The sequence below is a fragment of the Macaca nemestrina genome, chromosome 7, assembly GCF_043159975.1.
Source record: "Macaca nemestrina isolate mMacNem1 chromosome 7, mMacNem.hap1, whole genome shotgun sequence".
Taxonomy (NCBI): Eukaryota; Metazoa; Chordata; class Mammalia; order Primates; family Cercopithecidae; genus Macaca; species Macaca nemestrina.
In genome coordinates, this window is record NC_092131.1 from 92,134,098 (window position 1) to 92,159,870 (window position 25,773).

A 25,773-nucleotide genomic window follows, 5' to 3' on the forward strand; every position below is an offset into this window, starting at 1 on the left:
AGGTGCAAAAAGAAGCATAAACCTTTGCCCCTAAGGCCTCAAACAAATCACCTAAATGGGCAAATCAGAAACAAAAAAAAGCAAGAAGAACTCTCAAACTATTCCTACTCCATGAACATAGTTTAAAAACTGCTGCCATTGAAATCCTTGCACCCATAGTGGCAGATGTGGGAAAGGCTGGAAAAGAGCTCACCAGGCCAGCACGTGTTGCACGTGTGGGGAATCAGCTTCCCTCTAGAAGCAGAAATGCAACAGGCACCACCCAGCCAGGGGCTGCAGCAGGAGCACGGGTGGGTACATTCCCACTGTCTTTTATGTCACCTCTCTGCTGTCCCCTCACGTGGCCATTGCCCCCACAGCAGGAATGAAAGAAATCCACTGCAGCCTAGGTTTCTCCAGGCCTCTGCTGCCTCCACCAGGGAGAAATAAGAGAAGGCAATTTGCAACTTATCTTTGTGTAACAACTAAGGGGCAACCAAATCCCTTACAGCTCTCAACAGCACAGGACTTTCTGACCTGGACGTTGGTCACTTCTAATTCAGAAGTCCTGGCTGGATCCCAGGAGCAAATCTGCATGTTCCACCCAGCACCAAGGGGGAATCTTAGCTCTGCTCTCCTGTGCTTAAACCTGTTTGTACCGAGTACAAAGACTTTTGGGGGGTTGGTTTTGGTTTTGATTTTTGAAGAAAATAATTATTAATGAGAAAAATTTCTCCTTTGAGGATTCTCTATAGCCTGCCTGCTTGCGTGCGGAATGCCCATTGAAGGCATTGCCCTCTAACTAACAAAACGCCAGTGGCCAAGGAGCAAGTGTTTCAGTCTCGACGCACAAGCTAATCCTTTTGCTCTGTGCCTTCCCTGTATTCCTTATGCAGACAAAACTGCCCAAGAAGTCACGAAGGCTTGTGATCGCATAAAGATTCCCAATTCAGGCTCCTGGAATGTCACGAACCTGAGCCTGGCCAGCTTCCCAGAGCAGCCATAGACAAACTTGGTATTAACAGCTTTCCCAACCCTGCTAAGTGTTCAAGGCATTGGCTTTGTGTTTATAACTCATCTCCTAAAGGATATTAAAATGAAATGGTTCAAAGCCAAGAACATTTCAGCATCAGCCTTTGAGAGGCAGAGCCTGCTGAGTGCAGACGGCCTTGTTTGGAAGTAGCCCCATCTGCGGCCTGGGCTCTTGCAGGCTGGGGAGTTCTGCAGTGTCCAGTGACAGCAGATGGAATGGGCTCTGCCCGGTTAGAGCTTAGGGGGAAGGGGCTGACTAAGTGGATTCCTAAGATATAATTTCCTATGCACGAATATGTATATCCCCCCCGCCCCCACTGGTCCTAGCCTTTAGCCACATTTTACACAGTAGACTAGAAAAATGTCAGTATCAGGAGCTGGGCACTGCATCTCACCCAGGTCTCCTCTTTTTTACCTTACACGACCCTCCCTTTTCTCAACTCTTCCCCTGTGGCCTGCCTTCTCAGCTTGCCCAGTGCTGGGCCCTCCCGCCTCGCTGCTCACTGGATTACTGATGCTCCTTGGGCCCCGTGTGTTCCAGAGAGACCAGAAATCAGGGACCCCCGGTGTACACAGGCCCTAGGTCTTGTGGGCCCCTGACAGGTAACATGGACACCTGGGAGCAGCCACAGTGAGGTGTCCTTTACCTTCCCATGCTCTTCTTAGCTGTCCCTGCTGCCTCTCATGATGCCTCCAACCTGAGCCTCCAAGCGGGGCCTGGTGGTACAGTCAAGTGAGAGTAAGCCATGGCTGGCCACGCCCCAGCTGCCTCTCTCCCTTCAGGCTTCCCACTCCTCTGGGCCCCTGTGCACTCTGAGAGAAACTTCCTCTATTGCTTCTCAGGGCCCATTTGTTTTTACAAAATGCCCAACCAGCCTGAGTTTGGCCTTGCCTTTGAGCTCCCCAAGCAGCACATGTGGCATCCATCCCTGCTCTGTGCCCCACAGGGAGCGAGGGAGAAAGGGGAAGTGAGGGTGCAGTGGAGTGAGGCTGAGGCCCAGAGAAGGAAAGAGATGCCCCATACTCTGTTTTCACTGGCATCAGGAGGATCCCTTCTCAGAAACTTCTGGAAGTCACTCTAGAGTAGTCACATCTAGGGGATTAGGGTCCAGGGTCATTCAGCAAGTTAGAGGCCAAGCAAGGCCTAGAATGGACCCCGGGTGCCACCCACTTACCACACTCCAGACCCAGAGAGGGAGTTGCCCCACCCCTACCCCCACCCCCACCCCCAACCCCACCCCCGCTGAGGGTGCAGGGCTCTGAGCAGCCCTAAAGGACAGGCAGGTAGGGGCTACAGGGCTTGGCAGCCCTTGGGGCCAGCGGAGGAGAAGAGGAGGCCTGTTCCCCACCCAGGTTTATGCTATTGGCCCCTCTAGCTAGGGTAGAGCTGAAACCTCATCAAGCTTGCTCACCAGCTGCTGTCCCTTCATTGTGTCTGAGAGCAAAGCCTGTCCCTTCATTTCTCTCCTGGGGAGGCTGAAGTGCATGAGCAACATGGTGACCACGTTCCTGAGGTTCGGGTTTTTCACTTCTGGGCTGCTTTGTAATTTGTGTTCAGAACTTCTTAGAGAAGCCTATGTAACTTCTACCCCGACTCAGCTTCAAAAAGGATTTTTAAGACAGCTGACGGAAAACGCATCTACATCACCAAGACAAGTGACAGGAACTTGAGGTTGCTGGAAGCCTTCACTACATGGTGGCCCCAAGTTATGGTGGCGGAGGGGGCTGGTCACTTTCCTCGTGGTGAGGACACTTAAGGCAGGCAGATCCCAATGGTGACCAGGCCGTGTGTGGGCACGCTGCATATTTATACCCTGCGAGCCGCACGTGGTCTGCTGCCATTGGATCACTTCACTTTATGGATGCACACCTGTCCCTAGAGATGGCCACAGACTTCCTCGTATCACATAGCTAGTGAGCAGCAGCCCTGAAGCCATGTCACAGGCCCCTGTCTATGGCACTGTGAAAGTGTTCCTCATGAAGAGGGTCTCCTGTGGGGACCGCTGAAGGCTCTGGGGTGAGGAAAGAGTCTCTTCCAGGCTTTGTGTGTTCTCAGGCTTCCCGTGTGGCCTCCACAGGCTAGCAGCCTCGAACAGCAGCCCCCAGCAGGGTCTAAGTAGCTTCAATGTGTTCGTTTCCTGGGTGAGGGAGCTCTTCTGGGTTAGCGCCAGGCTAAGATTTGGGACTTTCCATTTTTAAACTCCCTGGGGTCCTTAAAGCCTTTACGGTTGGTACAGAGTAGGGACTATTTCCTAAGACTGCTACAAAAGACAGTCGTCACATTGTACACAGAGGCTTCCCTCTTAATGAAAACTGTCCTTACTGTTCCAACTCCTGCCTTAGGACAGCCACAGGGAAATGAACGCAGGGTTACTGGAATTTATTTTAATTAAAAGCCTCCTGGCCTCCCCGGCAGTGGGCAACATTGCAGTCCTGCATTCCTCTTGCTCTTGGGATGAAGCCTTGTTTTCTGTTGCCTGTATATGAACATCTCTACACAGAATCTTTCAGGGTCTTTTGGAATGACGTGGCTCCAAGTCCTCAGACAGAGCCATCTGCAGAGACGTCAAACCACCCTGCCCGCCGAGCCACACCTTCTCCCTGCTGTAACTCACCGCCAACCTAAACATTCTGTTAGAGTGGAAATAGAAGATTCACGGCCTTGGAACACCTGTGCCATTAGGGCTCAGATTTACAGGCTAAGTCATGCTCCTGTGTTTTAGAAAATGACCTCAGCTTCTGCCCAGGCCTTCGGCATCAGATTGCAGAGGATTCTAGAAGTGGTTTTTAAAGGTAGGGATGGACTTGTGTGAGAGTGCTGAAACTGCTGGCTCTTTGTGAACCCACACCCTGTTTCAGGGCACAAGGTTCAGGCCAGGAGGTGGCAGCCACTTTAAGGGGCTATGACTTCCTATCCCTCTGGAAATCCTGTTGTCACTTGTCCCAGGTGGAGATAGACTGGGATGTCCATTGCCAGGAGAATAAACTGCTTCTCAGGAAGTGACCCCTTTGCTGTAGTTGTAGGACTCAATTTGCCCTCCCCTAAAAGACTGCTTATGTGGATTTAGTTCTCAAAGTTAATTTGGAGGTGAGGGGGTTGGGGGAAATACATCAGGATCTTGCAATAAAGGAGCTTTCTTGTATCCCAGATAAAGATAAAAGTGGTTTGAAATCTATAGACAGGGAGGGTGCCCACGTGGATGCACTAGACCTTCCTCTGTTCCTCAGCTCTAGACCATTTTAATATACAGGGGTCCTAACCTGAGTTCACAGATGCCTCATGTGTGGTTGGCTTGCATGTGACAACATCTGTTTGGGAACCCTCTATCTGGCCTTATCCCCCTGTGACTAGAGACCTACCAGGAACAAAAATGGGAAAAGCACAAAACCTTAGAGAAGCTAAGGATTTGAAGGAAGAGAGCAGCGACTTGAGGAGGCGGTCCCCAGAGGGCAGATTCCCAGGCAGGGCCCATCTCTGTCTGCCCACCACAACGCCTGGCCTTCTGTCACTTCAGCAGCCACATTGCCTTCACGTAAGGAATACACTCCTTCCGCACTCTCCTCTCTTCGTTCCTCCCTTGCACCCATTCCCTCTTCCGGAGGTCCATGTACACTAACAAGCATCCTCTTTGGAAAATATGACTGGGCGTCCCTAAGTCTGAGGTTAGGAGCCATTTGCGCATTAGTTGGAATTGAACCCCGCAGCATCCTCCCTCGAAGCTTCTCTGTGAGCTGAGCTGCACTGAGGGACAGGAGCATGCCATTCTCGGGTTGAGAGGACCAGCCCAAATGGGCTGTTAGGGGAAGGAATACTGGGAGGTGGGAGAACATTACAAATAAAAGGGCTTAATATATGTGAGGTGCGGCTGTGTCCACCTGTGCCAGGGAGACCAGCTCCTACCCTGGGAGAGGGCAGGGAAGTGCTTCCTAGCCCTTTTGGCCTCTGCCTTTCCCTGAGCATGGCAATGCTGCTTCGGCCAAAGCCCAGAGTCTGAAACTCAGTGCACAAATTGCCCCATGCCTTATACATCTGCAGGTCTTCACGGTAAGGGCCCATCTTTAGGGACAAGGCTGAGATGCGGAAAGATCTTTACTTTTAAAAAGAATTACTCAGCTACATTCTTTAGTTAACTCTCAATTAGCCAGAAAATTAAAATACCAAAAGAGTACTCCACTCCTGAATATCTTCATTCATTTTAGTCATGAATGTTCATCTCTGTAATGCTTTTATAATCAACAAAATTAATGCCACTTCATCCTCAACATTTGCTGTCGTTAGATTATCAAAGTAGCCAAAGTTAATACTCAGTTTGCACATTAAATCTGTAACGTTTTCTCTCATGGGTCAGCTATGAGGAAGAGATGTAACATTTTCCATGTGGTAGATTTTCTCCCACCAAGACAAAAACTTCTGAGTAGTGCTCCAGAAATGCATCTGCTGGTGGCTGGGGACAGGCCCCATTGAAATAGAGGGTTACAGGGATCCAGTTCAATTGATTTCTGCCTAACTGCAGACCCCAGGGCCAGCTGGCACTGAGTGCAATTCCTGCTCCTGTCTGGCAACTGTCTAAAATCTACATGGAGTAAATCTTGCAGATGAACATAACTTGTTTCAGACCTAAGCTATCTTTAGGTTGACTACATTTGGTAGACATATTTCCCAAATGTTTACGTCTCTCCTTTCTAACACAGATCCTATGGAATACAATTAGATCATTTCTTAAGACCCACGATTCTCATTGTAAATTTCAGGCATGTTCTCAGAGCTCTTGAGGTGTACAGGGCTGTTTATCTGCAAAGGATGCTAGACTTCTGTGTCTTTTGATCGCTCTGTGTGTTTTCATGTTTCTCTCCTCTCACTGTCCATTTCTGCCACTTGCTGCTTCCAGTCTGCCTGCTATTTCAGCCCAGTATGGACACCCATAGCCACAATTATCAAAACTGTCCCTAAAATTAAAATCATCAACATTTATTGAGCACCAGCTATAGGTCAGTCCTGTTATCATTTGTTCGTGTGCATTAACCTGTTTACTTCTTACACCTCCTTATAAGGGAGTTATTAATACAATGGTCCCCCTTTTCCAGATGGGGAACCTGAGACACACAGCAAGGCACACAGCTATAAGGGGTAGAGCCAGAACCTGGGCCCAGATAACGCAAGCCCAGAGCCTGCTCTCCTTGCCACTCATCCTGCTGCCTCCAAGAAGCAGCACACTTTACAGGGGCTAATTGGATTTTTGATCCTCATGTGTTCTAGAGAGCTGTACCTGAAGACCATGGAGGCCACTTTGGAAGCACCTGGCATTACCGTCACAGAATGAGAAAAATAAATCCAAATCAATTCACTGGAAAAGATAATGAAACAGATAAAACACTAGCTGGCCTAATCAAGAAAACAGAGAGAAAGTACAAATACAAAACTAGAAATGATAGAAAGGAATAACCAAATATTGAGGAAATTTCTAAAAGCAGAAGATAATGGTTTGTACAGTGCATAATAAATATGATATTTCCAAGTAGAAATGTCAAGTAGACCACTGTATATATGGCTCATAATCTTCCCCAACAGACTTTATGTGCTTGTCATGTGTCACCATTAAGCTATCTTCAACAGGTGCTTCTATGGGAGTCCTATGTCTCCCAGGGGAGGAAGCCATCACATTTTCCTCTACTAGGGTAGGGGCAGCAAACTTATGCACATGGGCCAAATTTGCTCACCACCTGTTTTTGTAAATAAAGTTTTATTGGAACATGGTTATTCTCATTCATTTATGTATTGTCTATGGCTGCTTTCATGCTACAACAGTAGAGTTGAATAGCAACAATGGGGATCATATGGCCTGCAAAGCCTAAAATATTTACCATCCTGTCCTTTACAGAATAAGTTTGCCAAACCCTGTGCTAGAGCCCTGTGATTTTTCCAGTTTCAGACTAGTTTCTGTGCTGGTTTCTTGGTTCAGGATTTCCAGACCAAGTAGGTGGTACACATTCAGACTGCATATACGCTTATTTCAGGTATTCTTTTTCTAGTCAGAGCCTCTGGGTAGACACCCTTAAGTCCACACCTGGAACAAGTGCAATTGTTCTTATCTTCATTTTAGAGATTCCTGGCTTAGTCTGTTTGGGAAACTATAACAAAACACAATAGACTAAGTGGCTTATAAACCACAGAAGTTTTTTTCTCACAGTTCTGAAGTCTGGAAATTCCCAGATCAAGGCTCTGGTAGATTTGGTGCCTGGTGACCTGCTTCCTGGTTCATAGACAGCTGTCTTTTCACTGTGTCCTCACAGGGTGGAAGGAGTGAGGAAACTCTCTGATGTGTCTTTTATAAGGACACTAATCCCATTCATGAGGGTGCCATCCTCATGACTTAATTACCTCTGAAAGGCCTTACCTCTGAATATCATCACCGTGGGGGTTAGATTTCAACACTTGAATTCGACGGGGATAAACATTCAGACCATAGCACTGCCTGTATTCACTTTATTTCGTGCATAACAAATTTGTTCACCATTTATTACCTCGCAGTTCTGTCGGTTGGAAGTCTGGTGTGGTAAGGCTTGCTTCTCTGCTAAGGCTGAAATTGCTTTGTTGGCCAGCTCCACTCTCAACTGGAGGTTGGGGTCCTTTCTGAAGCTCGTACCTGTTATGAGCACAGTTCAGTTCCTTGCAGCTGCAGGACTATAGCCCCTGTTTTCTGGAGAGCTGGTGGCCAGTGACCCCTCTCAGCTCCCATAGGCTGCTCTTGCTCAGGTCCTTCCACCATATCCCTCTCCATCTCAGCAGCAGGCACAATCCTTCCCATCAAATCTCTGTCATGCTTTCCATAAATATGACTTCCTTTTCTGCTACCAGCCAGAGAAAACTCTCTGCTTTTAAAGGGCAGCTGTGATTAAGTCTGACCCAGGGGATAATCTGTTTTTGTTTTTGTTTTTGTTTTCTTTTGAGACAGGGTCTTGGCTCTGTTACCCAGGCTGGAGTACAGTGGTGTGATCACAGCTCACTGAAACCTCAACCTCCTGGGCTCAAACAATCCTCCCACTTCAGCCTCCCAAGTAGCTGGGATGACACGTGCACATCACCACATCTGGCTAATTTTTTTTGTATTGTTTATTTTTTGTTTCACCATGTTGCCCAAGCAGGTCTTCCAGGCTCAAGCGATCCTCCCACCTTGGCCTCCCAAAGTGCTGGAATTACAGGTGTGAGCCACTACCCCCGGCCATAATCTCACTTTCTTAAAGTCAGCTGTACCCTATAACATAAGCTCATCTCAGGAGAACTGTATCTTCATACTCACAAGTTCCAACCATAACCACAGGGGAGGTACTACACAAGAGCAAGGGTCACAGGTCACCTTAGACTTCTGGGGGCCACACCAGCTTTTTGCAGGGAGTTCTCTTCAGCTTTCCACCACAAATGATCCTTAGGCTTCATCCCTAGTCCTGCTCAGACTTAGAAAGCCCCAGTATTTCTAATATGCTCATGGGCCATTCAACCTCAGCTCCCACTCGCTTCTCTGGCTTTTAGTTCTGTCATCATTTTCCATACCTGAGGTTTTCTATTTCTTGCATTCAAGATTGGCATGCATTTAAAAATATGTGTGTTGTATTATAACCTGTATGTTGAAGTATTTGGAATGATTGGGGTTTTGAATGATTTCTTCCCTCAGCAGCATGTCAGCAAGATTTTTCATGTTTTAGAAATACATACCAAAATTACCCTCCAAATACATCAAAATAAGTGAACTTTCAGAGTCCTACCCTCAGTAAAGTTATAGTTACCCTAAAACTAAGGTTATAGGAAGAATTGATGGTTGATCAACCTGAAAACTCACCAGTGTGTTCAGATCTAGGGCATAGTTTCTTCTTTTGCAGTAACTCTTCTTTATGTATCACCAGGAAAGCTAGATGTATGAAAATCAAGGAAAGTAGATTACGGTATCTTTCGAGACCTAAATTCTTTCTAATGAAACAGGCAGATTAATGGGCAAAGGACAGTCTTAACTGTTTTTTTTTTTTCTTGTCCCAATACCTCTTTTCAAATAGCTCAACATTGCTAACAGTATATTTATTCTGTTTCCATTTCAAATCTGTGAGCAGTTTTCAAAGTTATAATAAATGCTTTTCTTCAGATGTAGCTGAGCAGTATTTTCAAGAGAGCATGGCTCATCTTAAAGATTCTGAAGGGATGGGAAGAACCAAATTTCTTTCAATTCAAGATGAATTTTGCCATTTTCTACAAATGACTGGACAAAAAGAGGTAAGTGAGTTTGGATCACAATTGTCTAGTTATTCACAGTTGATATCCAAAGGGCTACTCCTTTACTCTGCAAGCATCCATTAAGCACCTATTGTGTGCAAAGCATGTGCCAGTCTCTAGAGGGACACATAAATAAGGCTAGGGCTCCTTTCGGGTAGCTTCCAGAGATACTTGCTCTTAGAAGCTAGGAGACTTCATGAGAATATAGATTGTCATGCCCACCTACAAAAGATCCTAAAGAAATAGTGGACAGGCCCTGCTTATTGAAGCCCTGCAGATCTGGCTGGAATAGTGTGGCAGTTAGTGTGTCTAATCCCTCTCTCCTCAGTTTGGGTAATGAATGGAATTTGCGTATCTAAGGAAAACTATACGGTGCAGAAGTTACAGCTCAGTTGTTTAGTATTGATTCATACAAGCATGATTTACATGGCTTATAAAAGTAGAACAAATCCCAGATCTTATATTCATTGGTAATTAAACCCTTGGGAACGTATTCCTTGCAAAGCCTAGCATACCGTGGCTATATTCTTTTGTGTGTGTGTGTGTGTGTGTGTGTGTGTATACATATTAATACATATATATATATATCTCCAATCGCCGACAGATACTGAGGAACAATTATATATATATGTGTGCATATATATGTATATATGTATGTGTATATATATGTATGTGTGCATATATGCCCACACCCTCTTCTCAGTGCACCTAAGTCCTGTTTACTCTTCACTCCTCTCTGTTAAGCTTTTCTTTTTTTTTGAGACAGAGTCTCGCTCTGTCACCCAAGCTGGAGTGCAGTGGTGCAACCTCCGCCTCCCGAGTTCAAGCAGTTCTCTGCCTCAGCCTCCTGAGTAGCTGGGATTACAGGCCCCCGCCACCACACCCAGCTAATTTTTTTGTATTTTTAGTAGAGATGGGGCTCTACTAAAGAGCTAGTTTGCTAAAATCTTTTAGTCAGATGGGGCTCACCATTTGGCCAGGCTGGTCTTGAACTCCTGACCTCATGATCCACCCGTCTCAGCCTCCCAAAGTGCTGGGATTACAAGTGTGAGCCACTGTGCCCAGCCTCTGTTAAGCTTTTCCTATCAGAGGTTAATGCCATCTCAGTTTCCTAGAAAACCACACATGCATGCATATATACACATACGTGTACACAGTACATGTATGTGTACACACACACACACACATATCTATATACATAGTTGTTCCTCAGTATCTGTGGGGGATTGGTTCCAGAACCCCCAAGGATACCAAACTCCAAGGATGCTCAAGTCCTTGTACAAAATGGTGTCATATTTGTATGTAACTTAGACATAGCCTCCTGAATACTTTATATCATCTCTAGATTGCTTATAATACCTAATACAATGTAAATGCTATGGTAACAGTTGTTACACTCTATTTTTTATTTGTATTGTTTTTATTGTTGTATTGTTGTTTTTGTTTTTTTCCCATATAATTTGTGATCTATGGATATGGAGGGCTCGCTGTATATTTTTTTCAACTCTATCATGGCAAATCTTGGAAATGAAAAACTTTATTTCCCTTGCCATCTGTAGACCTCCTCCCCCACAGCTCTTTTCTCATCCTTAATCCCCCCACTACCCCCACCTTCTCTCAGTTAGGGAACATGGGCTTTTACATAGATACACACATGTTTCTCGGGCCAAAGTAGGGCCACAATCAACATGACAAATGGGAGTTTTCTTGGTCACCCAACCCCAGAGAGAGAAATGCCTTCCAGGGGCATCATATTCCCTCCCCATCTCCCCTCACATCTCTAGAATACTTAAGGGGAGTGCTCAGGTCAGAATAATGGGGCATCCATTGTTTTCCATCTTTAGTCCTGCCACTCATCATCTCTTGCCTGGACCGCTCTAACAAGTTCCTGTCTCTCAGCTGCTTTTTCCATGCTTGCCCTCTTCTAATCCACTCAGAATAAGGAAGCCATGGTGATGTTTCCAAAAAGCAGATCTGACCAGTGAACACTAATTTGTAAAAGCCAGTCCACTGGCTCCCCGATGCCCTCAGGATAAACCAGAATCCTGACATGGCCCACAGTATTGTCCACAACCTGGACTCCACTGACATTTCCAGGCTTATTTTTGCCTCCTCCCCCCGATCCATGTTCCTGCCACACTGGCCTTTTCTAATTCCCACTTCCAGGCAGTGCCAGCTTCTGTTTCCTCCTCCTGGAAGGCCCTTCCTCATTCATCTCCAGGCCAATGCTAACCCATTCTCCATTTCTTATCAGCTTCTCTGATTCCTCTCCCCCAGGCTTCATTTAGATGCTCCCCATTGTTCTTCCTTACAGAATCCATTTGATGTCATCAAATATTTGTAAGTATATATTCACGTGGATATTTAACATCTATCTTGCAACTAGACTGAACCTGTGAAAGCAGAGACCCTCTTGCCTGTGGTGAGGAGTGATGAGCAGAGAGGTGGATGCATGTTTGGCCACGGGCCAGCTGGTTGTTCTGACTCCCATGGGCCATGCATCAGTTCGTCTGTACTGTCTGGCTTCCCACCATAGTGTCTTGTGGAGTCAGCCAATGCTCACTGTCAGTGATGCTATGCCTCACTGCCCTTGCCCAGGTCACCCAGATCAGTATTGATCAAAAGATGCATCTCACTCTCCTAAGCTGCCCTCAAAGAGTTTAGCAAACTGGCTCTTTTCATTCTAGGGCCACTACCAGCCCATCCAGTGCCCTTATGATAATAGAAAAAGCTGCCCCTTCCTCAGGTAGATACCGCCCATGTTGGAGGGGACCAGAGGCTGGATTTCAGCCCTCCCCATGCTCTGGCCAGGCACCCCTGTGTGTGGCACCCCCTGCCCAGCCAAACATGGCCAACAAGGGCCGGGCCCAAGGACAGTCCCGGAGCCAAGAATGGGGCTGTGCTCAGGCCATCCCAGATGTTCCCACAGCACATGGCCATTGGCACTGTGGAACATGATCTTTGGGGGCCGAAATGCCTTTTAAGGTAAAATGTAAGTGAAGGTCACTCTGCCACAGGGTAAGCTACTTTACGAGGGTTTGTCTTCTAGTTATGCCACTCTTTTGCTCAAGAATCTTCTCTGACTTCCTCAGCCTGGTCACTCACTGGCTGTCAACAGGCCATGTGCTCCTCCTGTGCTCCCAGTTGCCCATACCCTCTTCTCAGCCCGCCTAAGTCCTCTTTACTCTTCACTCCTCTCCATTAAGCTTTTCCTAGCAGAGGTTGATGCCATCTCAGTTTCCTAGAAATCCGTGCCGTTTAACTTCCTTCACATCTACCCCGTTTCCCCAGTCAGGCTGTAGACAGTAGCCAAAGCTTCATTTGAGAAAGGGAGTCTCCCTGGGTCTTCTCCCCATCACTGGCTCCTCTAAATCTGACAGTCAATTCCCACAGAAATATTACCAAACCCAACACTCTCATCAGTCTAAGTCCTTGCTCTCAGAAGTTGGGAGATGTGATGGGCTTTACCCTCAGGCAAGTCTAGATTTAAATGCTAGTCCCTCATGTACCTCAGTGGGGCCTCACTGGTGAGTTACACAATCACTCTGCCTCTACAGGGATTCCTCTTTCACCTGAGAAATTGATTTCTGCCTCATCAGCACCTGTAATGGGGTTCCCCTACCCCAGCCCTAGCCCCTGACTTGTATTATTGCCAACAAAAGGATTAAAGGCCCTCCTTGTCCTTCTGTTTGTGGAGCACTTTCAGGACACCTTTGGGGCTGTGTCATGAGGAAGCTCCCATGGTCCATGCTGTATTTGGCAGTCAAATTCAGCATCCATGCTCTGCAGCTGATGTCGTGCCTTCATGTGGAAGATTGTGGAAGAATTTCTGGAGAAAGTATGGAGGATTGACATACTTTAACAGGGTTTTCCCCCGCCTATTTTGGTGTCTGAAGAAGCTAGTATCAGGAAATACTGTGTCCTGACCAATTCATATTTTTTATTCCATGTTAGTATAAATAAATTGGATAAACCAAACAAAATGTCACATCATGTTGGAATGTTTACTTTCAGTTTCCTAAACGATTTCCTATGAGAATAGTAAAGCCTGGAGTGTGTTCAGGATGTTCTATACATAGATAATTTGCCCAGGAATGCTGTATTTTCACTTCTGTAAGAATGGCATTGTGGACAGAGGGAGAAAAGCATGGGACTAAAGTGTATGAAAATTAGGCTGGGCATTGTGGCTCGTGCCTGTAATCCTAGCACTTTGGGAGGCCAAGGTGGGCGGATCACTTGAGGTCAGGAGTTCAAGACCAGTCTGGCCAACATGGTGAAACCCTGTCTCTACTAAAAATACAAAAATTAGCCAGGTATGGTGGTGAGCGCCTGTAATCCCAGCTACTTGGGAGGCTGAGGCAGGAGAATTGCTCGAACCTGGGAGGTGGAGGTTGCAGGGAGCTGGGATCATGCCACCGCACTTCAGCCTGGGAGACAAAGAGAGACTCTGTCTAAAAACAAAAACAAACAAACAAAAAAAAACCCTCCAGATTTCCACCTGCTGTTGTAAAATGGAAGATCTGCTGAGATGGATTTAAAAACAGAAAAGTATGAAAATTGCTGGCTGGATTCAGATCCTAGCACCAACATAGCTGAGCCCTCTGACTCTGAGCAGGTTTCTTAACTGCTCTGTGCCTGTTTCCTCCTCTGCCTAATGAGGATTAAAATTTTACCCATCTAAAGAAGACGGCAAAAATTAAATGAGATCACACACAATTGTGTGTGTTCAGCACAATTACTGACGTGAGGACTGATCCATGTGAGCTTTTGTTCTTACTACTCAACTGAAATGGATTCCTGTAATGGCTGAGTGGGTTTATTTTGCCAGGTGTCCTTTACCTGGTTTATTTTGCCAGGTGTCCTCTCTCTTCATAGTTTACATCTTTCCTCACATTTGTGTTGTTTCCTGACTCCTGTTCAACCAGAGGTGATATGATTTGGCTGTTTCCCCACCCAAATCTCATCTTGAATTGTAGTTCCTATAATACCCATGTGTCATGGTAGGGACCTGTGGGAGGTGATTGAACCATGGGTGTGGTTACCCCCATGCTGTTCTTGTGATAGTGACTGAATTCTCACAAGATCTGATGGTTTTATAAGGGGCTTTCCCTGCTTTGTTCAGCACTTCTGTCTCCTGCTGCCCTATGAAAGAGGTGCCCTCTGCCATGATTATAAGTTTTTTGAGGCCTCCCCCCCCCCCCATGAGGAACTGTGAGTCAATTAAACTTCTTGGCTTTATAAATTACCCAGTCTCAGGTATCTCTTCATAGCAGCATGAGAATGGACTAATACAAGAGGAGAATAGGCTCAGCTCATGAGACTACCACACCCATGTGAAAATATACAAGTTATGTAATTTTCTTAAGAGGCACTGATTTTAATCAGCCTTTGAACTTGTTAACCAGATAGCTTTTTGTTCCTTTCACAGAGAGCAACCTTGATCCTGAGAGAGTCCCTGGAAGCCAAAGTGGGAGTATTTGGCGATTTCAGTCCCGAGGTGGCAGAGACATACCGGCTCCTGGGAGGAGCAGACCTGGTGCAGGGGAACCACAGTGAGGCCCACAAGAAACTGAAGAAGGTAAAGCTGGAACCAGTACGAACACAAGAGTAGGCTCTCCCTCCCCTATCCAAGGTCAATTTCTCTCCCTCGTGGTGGTTCTTTTAAATGAAACTTTAGAAGTGGCTTGTTTAGATAGGATGACATCACTTTTGTGGTAGATCTAAGCTAATACCTTTTGGGTAAAACACATAGTAAGCCTCTTAGACATATATGTTTTGTAAATGAATTATCAATTATTTTTACTATGCAAATATTTTTAATTTTTTACATAGTATAATTTATCAGTCCTTTATGTTTGTGGTGCTCTCTCTATATACTGAGTTTATAGAGGAATTCTCTTACATATTCTTCAATTGTCATTCTTCTTTTTCTTCTTTTAAATTTGGAGTTTATTTGTGTGGATGGCATGAGGAATGGATCTAATCTTACCCTTTTTCCAAATGGCCACCCAGTTGTCCAGCACCATTTAATTAGAGAGCCCATCTATGCTCCAGTGACTTCAGATAACACCTTCATCATATACTGATTTTCCTTATGGACTTAAGTCTATTTCTAGATTTCTCTTCTTTTCCACTAGTCTTTCTGTTTATTCATGTGTCAATATTTCACAGTTCTAACTACAGAGATTTTACAGAATGATTTAATATGTGATAGGAGTAGACAACGCTTATGGCTTTTCTTTTGCTAGAATATCAGATGTTCTAGCTATTCTTCCATTTTTTTTTTTCTACATGAAGTTTTGTATCAATTTGTCTAACTCCGTAAAGAGCTTGCTGGTATTTTTATTGCATTACTTATAAATAAATCTTGTGAAAATTAACAACTTTGTGATATTGAGTTCTTCTATCCAAGAACAAGGGGTATCTTTCCATTTCTTCATGCCTACTTTTATATCTTTCAGGCACATCCAAAAGTGTTCTTCATATGGGTTTTGTATATCTCTTATTAAGTTTAATTCTAACCATTTGATCTTCCTTATTACTATTATAAATGGAGATTTATCTACTGTTATATCTTTTGATTTTTTTTTTTTTACATACGAACCCAGTTGGTTTCTCTGTCAATTTTATATCCTGCTAATTGCTTCTTTTATTGCTTGAGTTAATTCAATCATTGATTCTCCCAGGTTTTGGGGGTATTCTATTACATCATCTGCAAATAGACTTAGTTTTACTTTATGCTTTCCAGTTCTTATGCCTCCAATTTATTTCGTTTGTCTAATTGCATTGGCTTATACCTCCAATATAATAATAAACAGCAGTGGAGATAATGAGCATCCTTGCCATGTTCCTGATCTTAGTGTAAATGCCTCCAGTGATTCTTCATTTAATAGATGCTGGTTTTAGAACTAAGGTTTATATATTTTATCATGTTAAGAGAGTATCCATCAATTTATATTTTCATGAGTGCTTTTTTAATTAGAACTAAATGTTGAATATTACCAAAGGCTTTTTCAGCGTCAGTGGAGATTATCAGATGGTTCTTCTTAGATCATTTAAATAAATCACAATAAATAAATTTATTTCACACTACCAGAGATTGGGTAATTTATAAAGAAAATAAATGTATTTATTATAATTCTGGAGCCTGGGAAGTCCAAGATTCAGGGGCTGACATTTGGCAGGGGCCTTCCTGCTGCATAATCCCTTGGCAGAAAGTGAAAGGAAATGAGAGAGAGAAAGGGAGAGAAAAGGAGGCCAAACTCAGCCGTTCATAATGAAACCACTCCCAAGATAACAGCATTAATCTGTGCATGAGGGCAGAGTCCTAATAGCCTAATCCCCTCTCATTAGGCTCCACCTTTCAACAGTGTTGCATTTTGGATTAAGTTTCCAACACATGCATTTTGGGAGGCACATTCAAACCATAGCAGATGTTGATTCTATATGCTAACATTTATTGTAGGATTTTTCTGCCAATATTTGTATGTATTATTTGTTTAAGGATCAATGTTATATTTGCTTATAAAAATAATTTGGAAGTTTACCTTATTTTTCGTGCACTGAAAGAATTTATGTAGCATTGAAACTCTGTAGTCTTTGGAGGTTTGTGTCTTCTGTGACATCCTTTAGGCCTGGTGCTTCTTTTGTAGGGAAATTCCTTGATAATTTTTTCTATTTCTTTTACAAAAAGTGGTCCGTTGAAGCTTTCTGTCCCTAATGGGGTCATTTTGGCAAACTGTATTTTTCTAGATAATTATCCATTTCACTTACATTTTCAGATTTATTTGCATGGAGATTTGAAAAGTGGTCTCATGAATTTTAAAACTTTCTACTTTTTAACAGTTATTTTCCCATTATAATTTCTTAGTTTTATATTTGGGTTTTCTCCCTTTTTCCTTGACTTAGTTTGTCTATTTTGTTAATTTTTTCAAAGAGCCAGGACTTTAATCCCATAAATCCTATTCTCTATTTCCTTAATTTCTGATTTTATCTTTACTATTTCTGTCCTTGTACCTTATTTTGTTTTGCTCTGTTAAAATTGTTTTTCTGGGTTTATGAGTTGGGAATTTAATTCATTTATTTTCATTTTATTAATCTAAGTGTTTATGAATATGAAATTTTCTTTTATTCTAAATGTATCTCATAAGTTACATCATATGTTTTCATTACATTCATTAGTTTTAAAATGGGGAAAACCTGGGAAACCCTAAGTAACATAATTAATCAAACCAAAAGAATTAACTAGTTCTGAGGGGCTATCCTATAAATCAAGTATTTTTCTCTTATGATTTTTCTGATTCTGCTGCAAAAGACACTAGATTTGGTAACATGTGTGACACCTATTTGTTGGGGAGGTGACACATATCTTTTATCAGTTAGTTAGCAAATAGTTACTTGGCACCTTCAATAGGCCAGTCACTGTGCTAGCCAGACCTGAGGGAAAACAGTGACCAAGACAAATATGATCCTTGTCTTTGTGAGTCCCCAGTCTAGCCAGGAAGAAATATATTAGATCAATCATTTTTAATACTTTAAACATTACCCATATGCCAAAGACATTTTGGTGAGGGAGAGGTGAGACGGAAGCTGAGGGTGGCAGATGCCCTGCATTTCCCCATCTGTCACCTCCATATAGTAAGAGCCAATGCTGGCCAGGCACGGTGGCTCATGCCTATAATCCTAGAACTTTGGGAGGCCGAGGCAGGCAGACCACTTGAGACCAGGAGTTCGAGACCAACTTGGCCAACACAGCGAAACCCTGTCTCTACTAAAAATACAAATAATTAGCTGGGCATGGTGGCACACTCCTGTAATCCCAGCTACTCAGGAGTCTGAGGTGGGAGAATTGCTTGAACCTAGGAGGTGGAGGTTGTAGAGAGCCGAGATCATGCCACTGCACTCCACCCTGGGTGACAGAGTGAGACCCTGTGAAAAAAGAGCCAGTGCTTTTTGAGTGATTGTTACACCAGTGGCACTGTGTTAAGCAATTCATGTACATTAACTCATTTAACTCCTACAGTAACCCTAAGAGTTGGTGTATTAGGCCATTCTTGCATTGCTATAAAGAAATACCCGAGGCCAGACGTGGTGATTCATGCTTGTAATCCCAGCACTTTGGAGGCCGAGCTGGGCAGACCACCTAAGTTAGAGACCAGCCTGGCCAACATGGCAAAACCCCGTCTCTACTAAAAATACAAAAATTAGCTGCTGATGCACACCTGTAATCCCAGCTATGTAGGGAGGCTGAGGCAGGAGAATCGCTTGAATTCAGGAGGCAGAGGTTGCAGTGAGCCGAGATCATGCCACTGCACTCCAGCCTGGGGCACAGAGCAAGAAAGACTCCGTCTCAAAAGAAAAAGCAAAAAAATAGTAATACTTGAGACGGAGTAATTTATAAAGAAAAGAGGTTTAATTGGATTACGGTTCTGCAGGCTGTACAAGCATGATGCTGGTATCTGCTCAGCTTCTGGGAAGGCCTCAGGGAGCTTGTACTTATGGCAGAAGGCAAAGTGGGAGAAGGCACGTCACATGGGGAAAGCAGGAGCAAGAGAGAGAGAATGGGGTAGTGCCACATACTTTTAAACAGACAGCTGTCATGAGAACTCACTCACTATCATGAGGACAGCACTAAGAGGATAGTGCTAAAACATTCATGAGAAATCCCCACCCACAGGATCCAATCACCTCCCACCCGGCCCCACCTCCAATATTTGGGATTATAATTCAACATGAGATTTGGGTAGGGACAAATATACAAACTATATCACTTGGGTACCTCTACTCTGTATTTTATAAAGAGGGAAACTGAAGCTGAGAGAGAAGTGTCTTGGCTTTGATCATGTGGCTCAGAGTTGTTGGAGTGGAGATTTTTTGTATTTTTAGTAGAGACAGGGTTTCGCCGTGTTGGCCAGGTGGTTGGTATCGCACAGTCTATACTACAGGGTCATTTATTTCACATCTTGGAATTCCAAGTAAGACTTGTTTTTGAACAAGGGGTCCCTGGGCTTAAAAAATGTTTGGAAGCAAATGGCACGGTGGGGAGAATGCCAAGATCGGAACAGTAGGAGTCTTTGGGTTGTCACTGACAGAATACAATTGAAACTAGCTCAGGTATAAAGGAGCGTCTATTGTCTTGTGGTTTCCAAATAAGGGCCGACAGCCAGTGATTAGCCGGCAGGATGCAGCTGAGCCTCAGCCAGACTCTCATGCCAGGAAGGCACTCTCTGTCCAGGACTTCTCCTTGCTCCTCTCTGCACATCTTCCTCCTCTCTCATGGCAGTGTCTTCCCTCAAGGTGAAGATCAAGGCTGGCAACACTCCATAGTTTTACTTTCTGTCCCTGTGCCTTTTCTTGTCTCAGCTTGAAAGACCTCAGGCCGGGCGCGGTGGCTCAAGCCTGTAATCCCAGCACTTTGGGAGGCCAAGACGGGCGGATCACCAGGTCAGGAGATCGAGACCATCCTGGCTAACCCAGTGAAACCCCGTCTCTACTAAAAAATACAAAAAACTAGCCGGGCGAGGCGGCGGGCGCCTGTAGTCCCAGCTACTCGGGAGGCTGAGGCAGGAGAATGGCGTGAACCCGGGAGGCGGAGCTTGCAGTGAGCTGAGATCCGGCCACTGCACTCCAGCCTCGGCGACAGACCGAGACTCCGTCTCAAAAAAAAAAAAAAAAAAAAAGAAAGACCTCAAAGACCTCAGGGAAAGACTGACAGGCCTGGCTTGAATCCAGGGCCCACCCCTGGCTCAGTCAGCCAAGGCCAGGAGAGTGGTAAGCTATAAAAACATAGTACTTCCAAGGTAACTGGGTGGCCTGGGGTGGAGGTGGCACAGGAAACACTATCCTAACTATCCTATAGTCAGAAGACCTGGGCCAGGGTTGCCAGCGTCCCTCCCTGTTTTTGGCACATGTGCAATGAATACAATAGGAATGAAGTGGCCCCTTTCCTTAAAAATGTCCCAGACCAATGAGGGAGTTATAGACCGCAACCTCCCAAGTGTATTACATGCTCAGTTCCACGCAGCAGGTCCATACTGGGATCTACGGGAGTGAAGAGATTTAGGGAAAGTGTCCAGATAAGTAGTCCTGAAAAAGAGTATAGGCTAAGAGAAACAGGAATTCCCAGACCGGGAAGTGGGATGGAAGAAGGGTGCTCAGAGGCAGGACACCAAAGTACATCCAAGGAACAAAAAGCAGTTGGAGCTGGCTGGCTGTGGGGTTGCTGGTGGGAGAGGTGCAGGGCAAATCCTTGAGACCAGGTTTGCCAGGTGAAGGGGCCAAGACCTGATCCTTTAAGCAAGGGTCCCAAACTATGGCCCACAGGCCAAATGCAGCCCTCCACCTGCTTTTGTGTGGCCCTCAAGTTAAACATTTTTTACACATGATCATTTGCAACCCATTTGATGATGGAGGACACCTTTGAACTTCAAGTAAGTGAATAGTTATCTTCCTCCCAAAATGAATCTATTTTTCTCATTAGTAGAACTATAGAACTATATTGCCAAAAAAAATGCTCATTATTATATCTTGAATTTCATGAAAAGAAATTTTGTAGAAATTTGTCTTCTGTCTTGTTATGTAAGTGCTGCACCTACCTAATAGCCTCAACTTTGTCTCTTGGACTATTACGTCTACAATATTTACCATATGGCCCTTTGCAGAAAATTTTTCTGAGCCTTGCTCTAAGCAGCTGGGAATGCTGCTTACAGGGAATGCTAAGCAGGGCACAATCAATGGGTCTAGAGTTGTCCTTTGGAATTTTTTTTTTTTTAATCACTATGAGGATAGTGTTGAGAATGGAATGGAGTGGACCAAGAATGGAGACAAGAGGACTCAGTTTTCTTTGTCCTCCTTCCATCCCACAGTTTTAGGGATCGAATGAGATGAACTGAGTGAGGCTGTTCTAATGAGCACCAGACACTGCCTGTGTGCAGGCCATGCAGGCCACTGGGAAGCTGTTCCAACCATCAGCACCTCTTCAGGAGAGAGGAAAACGCAGAGCCAAGGCGCTGCCTGCCACTGGGAATACCTGCTTTCCTTCCCGCTCCTCACTTCTCCCCTGAAGAAGGTAGATAACATCTGGAGAAACTCCTCCTAGGGTTCAGCCCAGCCACTGCACCCCAGGCAGGGGAAGGACCTCAGAATAGAGGAGGGTGGCAAATGATAACAGAGATACACAGAAACTTGAGCAGGGCTGAGCAGGACCACACAGACCTTTACACTGTCACTGCTGGCTCCCGGTGGGACTGAAGTGGTTTATGTGCCCCACCGCACACTCACTGCTACCAGGTGTGGCTCATACATCATTCCTCATCTTCACAGCAACCCTGCAGGTCAAACCTGCATAGCTCTGTTAAACAGAGAAGGAGCCTGAGGCTCCCAGAAGTAAGCCAGTGGTCTGTGGGCAGGTTACTCTTATGTAAGGCCCGACTCTTTCCTCTATGCCAGTGGCTCACCAAGTATCCTTCTTGAGACCCCTGCATCAGGGTCACCTTCTGAATCAGAGTCTCTGGGGCAGGGGCCAGGTGCTCAGGGTTCTGCATGTTGGCCAGTTTCCTAGGCAGAGGCTGAGAAACACTGCTCTGGGCCACACTGCCACCCAAGAGGCTAAAAATCAGCTCAGCTTCAAGAAACTTTCAGGGTGCATCACCCTAAAGCCTGTGGTAGAAGTTGGTGGCCCCTTTTTCCTCTGATTTGGCCTTGTTTACCATCAGTCCTGAAAACAATAGCATTGGCATCTTAAAGATACCTGACCGTTTGCCAGACTCCAAGAGAAACGATGGACACTTGTATTTCTGAAGGTTGTGCACTGTGGTGCCTGCGGTTCTGATCTCCACTCCTCCACATGTACCTGTCTGAGGACAGGCTGACTGCTCTGTGAATACGAGGGTGCAAATGGGGACTTAAAACATGCTTTTCACATCTGCTGCTGACTGCAGTTTCTCAAATGCCATATTTAGCAGTCGACTCTGTGAAGCCAGCAGTTCCTAAAGCTAAACACTGCCTGAGAAGTGTCTCTTGTTTTTATCACAACAACAGCTGCATCCCCTAAGTTTTCAACTCAGTAGCAGGAACCCACTGAACAGTGGCTTTTCCAGATGTACCCTCCTGTGCTGAATGGTCCAGGCATGGACCTGCAGGCATGAAAAACAAAAAACAGGAAGGCCTGGGAAACAAGGCACACAGAGGGATTAAATCACTGAAAAGGAAACCATATTATTGATCTGCCTTTTAAAGGCATCTGCCTGCAGGGGAAAATCACAGAATTCTCTTGGCTCCAGATGGAAATTTCCACAGCAAAAGTTCACCTACTTGTACAACATAGAAACCTGATTGTATTCTAGGATGGTCATCATCACCAACATTTTCATCAGGTGAAAGGCTGCAGAAAGAATTCCTGAAGGCTGCTTCATAGATCAGGAACCTCAGGAGTATGCTGAGCCCAAGAACAGTGTGAAGTCAGATTTGGGTCCAGCCTTCATCTGGCCTCTATATTAGATACTATCTTCAGCAGGGTTCAATCCACGGCCTCACTACTTTAGCTGTGGGCATTAAACATTTTCATAAAAGAATGAAATAATTTTATGTGACCCCTTTCTTCAAAAAATCAAAGCCCACTAAAATGAACCTTTTTAAGAAAGGAGTTGGAACATAGTTTTTATTCAGAGGTTGTAGGCAAGAAAGCCAATGTTAAAAAGGTCTTTTTTCTTTTTCTTTTTCTTTTTCTTCTTTTTTTTTTTTTTTTTTTTTTTTTTTTTTTTGAGATGGAGTCTTATTCTGTTGCCCAGGCTAGGGTGCAGTGGCACGATCTTGGCTCACTGCAACCTCTGCCTCCCGGGTTCAAGCAATTCTCCTGCCTCAGCCTCCTGAGTAGCTTGGACTACAGGCACATGCCACCATGCCTGGCTAATTTGTGTATTTTTAATTGAGATGGGGTTTCACCATGCTGGAAAGGCTGGTCTCGAACTCCTGACCTTGTGATCTGCCTGCCTCGGCCTCCCAAAATGCTAGGCTTACAGGCGTGAGCCACCACGCCCAGCCTAGGAAGGTCTTATGTGGTCATAAGTCAAGACTGGAGAACAGGCTATGGAATCCCTGCTATATTCCAGCTATTCCTCCAAGCAGGCCAATACACACAGCCTTCCTAGGGAAGGCCATACCTTATGTTAGAATCCATTCCCTGTAATTCCATCAGTAGCCCACTTTGTCTTACTTTCCCTTTAGCATATTTGGTATTTTCCTTGTTGTCCTGGATATACCAGGAAATCCAGAGCCAAATTTGGAGTTCCCACAGAGCCACCACGCCACTCCACATTGTTTTCATGTGTAGAGCCTCATTTGTCCTTGATCCTGATTTTTCTAATCATCTTTGACCCATTGTTGGACCACAACAGCCCACCTTTTTTAAAGAGAAGGTCATAATGACATTAATTGCATATAAAAAGTCTTGTTCTTGGGTTGAGAAGTGTGCTTAAAGACTCTTCAAGCACTTGTGACTTGAAGATGTTTGTAAATCAGTTTATATGAGAATGAGAGCCAATTGTTAAAGGGGTCATGGTTATTCATTCTTATCTTGGTTAAGAGTGAATTTGGAGGCCCGGCGCCATGGCTCACACCTATAATCCCAACACTTTGGGAGGCCAAGGCGGGTGGATCACCTGTCAAGAGTCCAGGACCAGACTGGCCAACATGGTGAAACCCCATCTCTACTAAAAATACAAAAATTAGCCAGGTGTGGTGGTGGCATGCCTGTAATCCCAGCTACTCAGGAGACTGAGGCAGGAGAATTGCTTGAACCTGGGAGGCAGAGGTTGCAGTGAGCCGAGACCACACCACTGTACTCCAGCCTGGGAGACAGAGCGAGACTCCATCTCAAAAAACAAAAAAGAATGAATGTGGAGCCTCCCTTGCCCACTATAGGCTGTGTGGGAATAAGAACTCCAGTTCTCCTGGCCACAGGCCTCCCCAACATCATCAGCTGCAGGGAAAAGGCACCCTCCTGAGGTTGGGCGCGCCCAGCTATGGCACCCAGGCACAGTGCCCCTCCATGTTTGCTCTCCCTTGGAAAACACTTGATTTGTAGTGTACACAAGCTGCCCACTGACAAGGCTACATTTGCTGTGGAAAGCTCCTCAAGCATCAGAACTCTGACCATGGCTTAGTGAGTGTACAGTGCCTCAGAGGGTCATCAACTATCCCACAAGGTCTGGAGGGATCCAGAACTGTGGGTGTGGACAGACCATCCTGGCCTGAGGCTCTCTAGCAGTTTTTCAGAGCTTCGCTGGAAACAGTGAGTTTATGGGTACATGGCCAGGGATGGAGGGAAAAGCAAAAGCTCCTGTTACATAAATCTAGTGTAACCTTAAACAAGTTGAAAGAGTAATGGTCAGGAATGGCTGGTGTGGATATCACAGATTCAGGAAGGACTGAACCAGATCGCTGAGCTCCATGTAATAGGGAAATTTGCCAAGAGAAGGCAGTTCAGAAGGCCCAGCTTTAAGAGTCTGCATCCCTTTCCTTGGCTGGCTTAGAAATAGGCAAATCCAGCCTTTATACAAAAAGCCGGCTCCACTTGAAAAAGAAACCATAATTTCTATGTGGGTACACAGCAGGATTTCTCTCAATAGCAAGTCCTGCCAATGCATTTATTTTCTAAATATTTGTATTGCAGTTGTTGTGGAGAAGGATGATGGTACCTTGCTCCAGTACAGTGGCCAAGGGATGGAACAAAGTCGTGGGGGAGTCGAGGGATGTCGATAAGGACATAGAACCCATGGGACTTGGCAACCTAGAGGTGAGGAGTGAGGGAGACAGCAAGGATGACATCCATGCCCCCAGGGCTGGCACCCAGGACATACTCAGGGAGAGCTTTCTGAAAGAGTCTGCTCTGAGGAGCTGTGCAGGTGGCAGTGGCTGGACCTCACCCCCTTTATCCTTCATCTCCCATTTCCCTGCAAAGCCCAGCATCCCCCTTCCTACCTTCCCTGTGTTTCTCTCATGGGAGGCTCCCTACCCACCAACCAGTGCCTCAGTCCTCAGGTCATAGGATCACTGGCCCTCCAAGTAAGGGAGCTGTAGGGCTGTGTGAGAGAGACAGACAGAGACAGAGACAGAAAGATAGAGAGACAGAGACAGAGACAGAGAGAGAGACATAGACCGAGAAAAAGAGGATGCAGGGGTGTGTTCTCTCAAACACACACTCGGAATTCCTTCTCCCTGTGAGCCCACCCCCACCCCCACCACCACCACCGCCTCCACCTCCCCCCAATCCCCACCACCTCCCTCCATCCCCATCCTGCCCTGTTTGTTCTTCACCTGCTGACTCCCCAGTCCTCAGGTCTCACTCCAGTGACACCTCCTCACATAGGCCTCTGCTGGCCCAGGTACCCTGGATCGACCACCACCAACACCCCCCGGTATTCATTCATAGCCCCGTCGTCTTTTTTTTCTTTTCTTTTGTAGCTCTTATCACAGATTGTTATGACATGTTTATGTATTTTAAA

The 25,773-nt window shown here is 45.3% G+C and overlaps 1 protein-coding gene across 1 annotated transcript in view; it reads left to right on the top strand.

The window, feature by feature from the left end:
- The window catches only part of LOC105479405 (tetratricopeptide repeat domain 23), a 111,003-nt gene that overhangs the window by 76,043 nt on the left and 9,187 nt on the right, over positions 1 to 25,773 (top strand). The window contains 2 exon segments of the mRNA XM_011737337.3: positions 9,144 to 9,271; positions 14,700 to 14,849. Of these exon segments, the coding sequence (XP_011735639.2) occupies positions 9,144 to 9,271; positions 14,700 to 14,849 (278 nt within the window).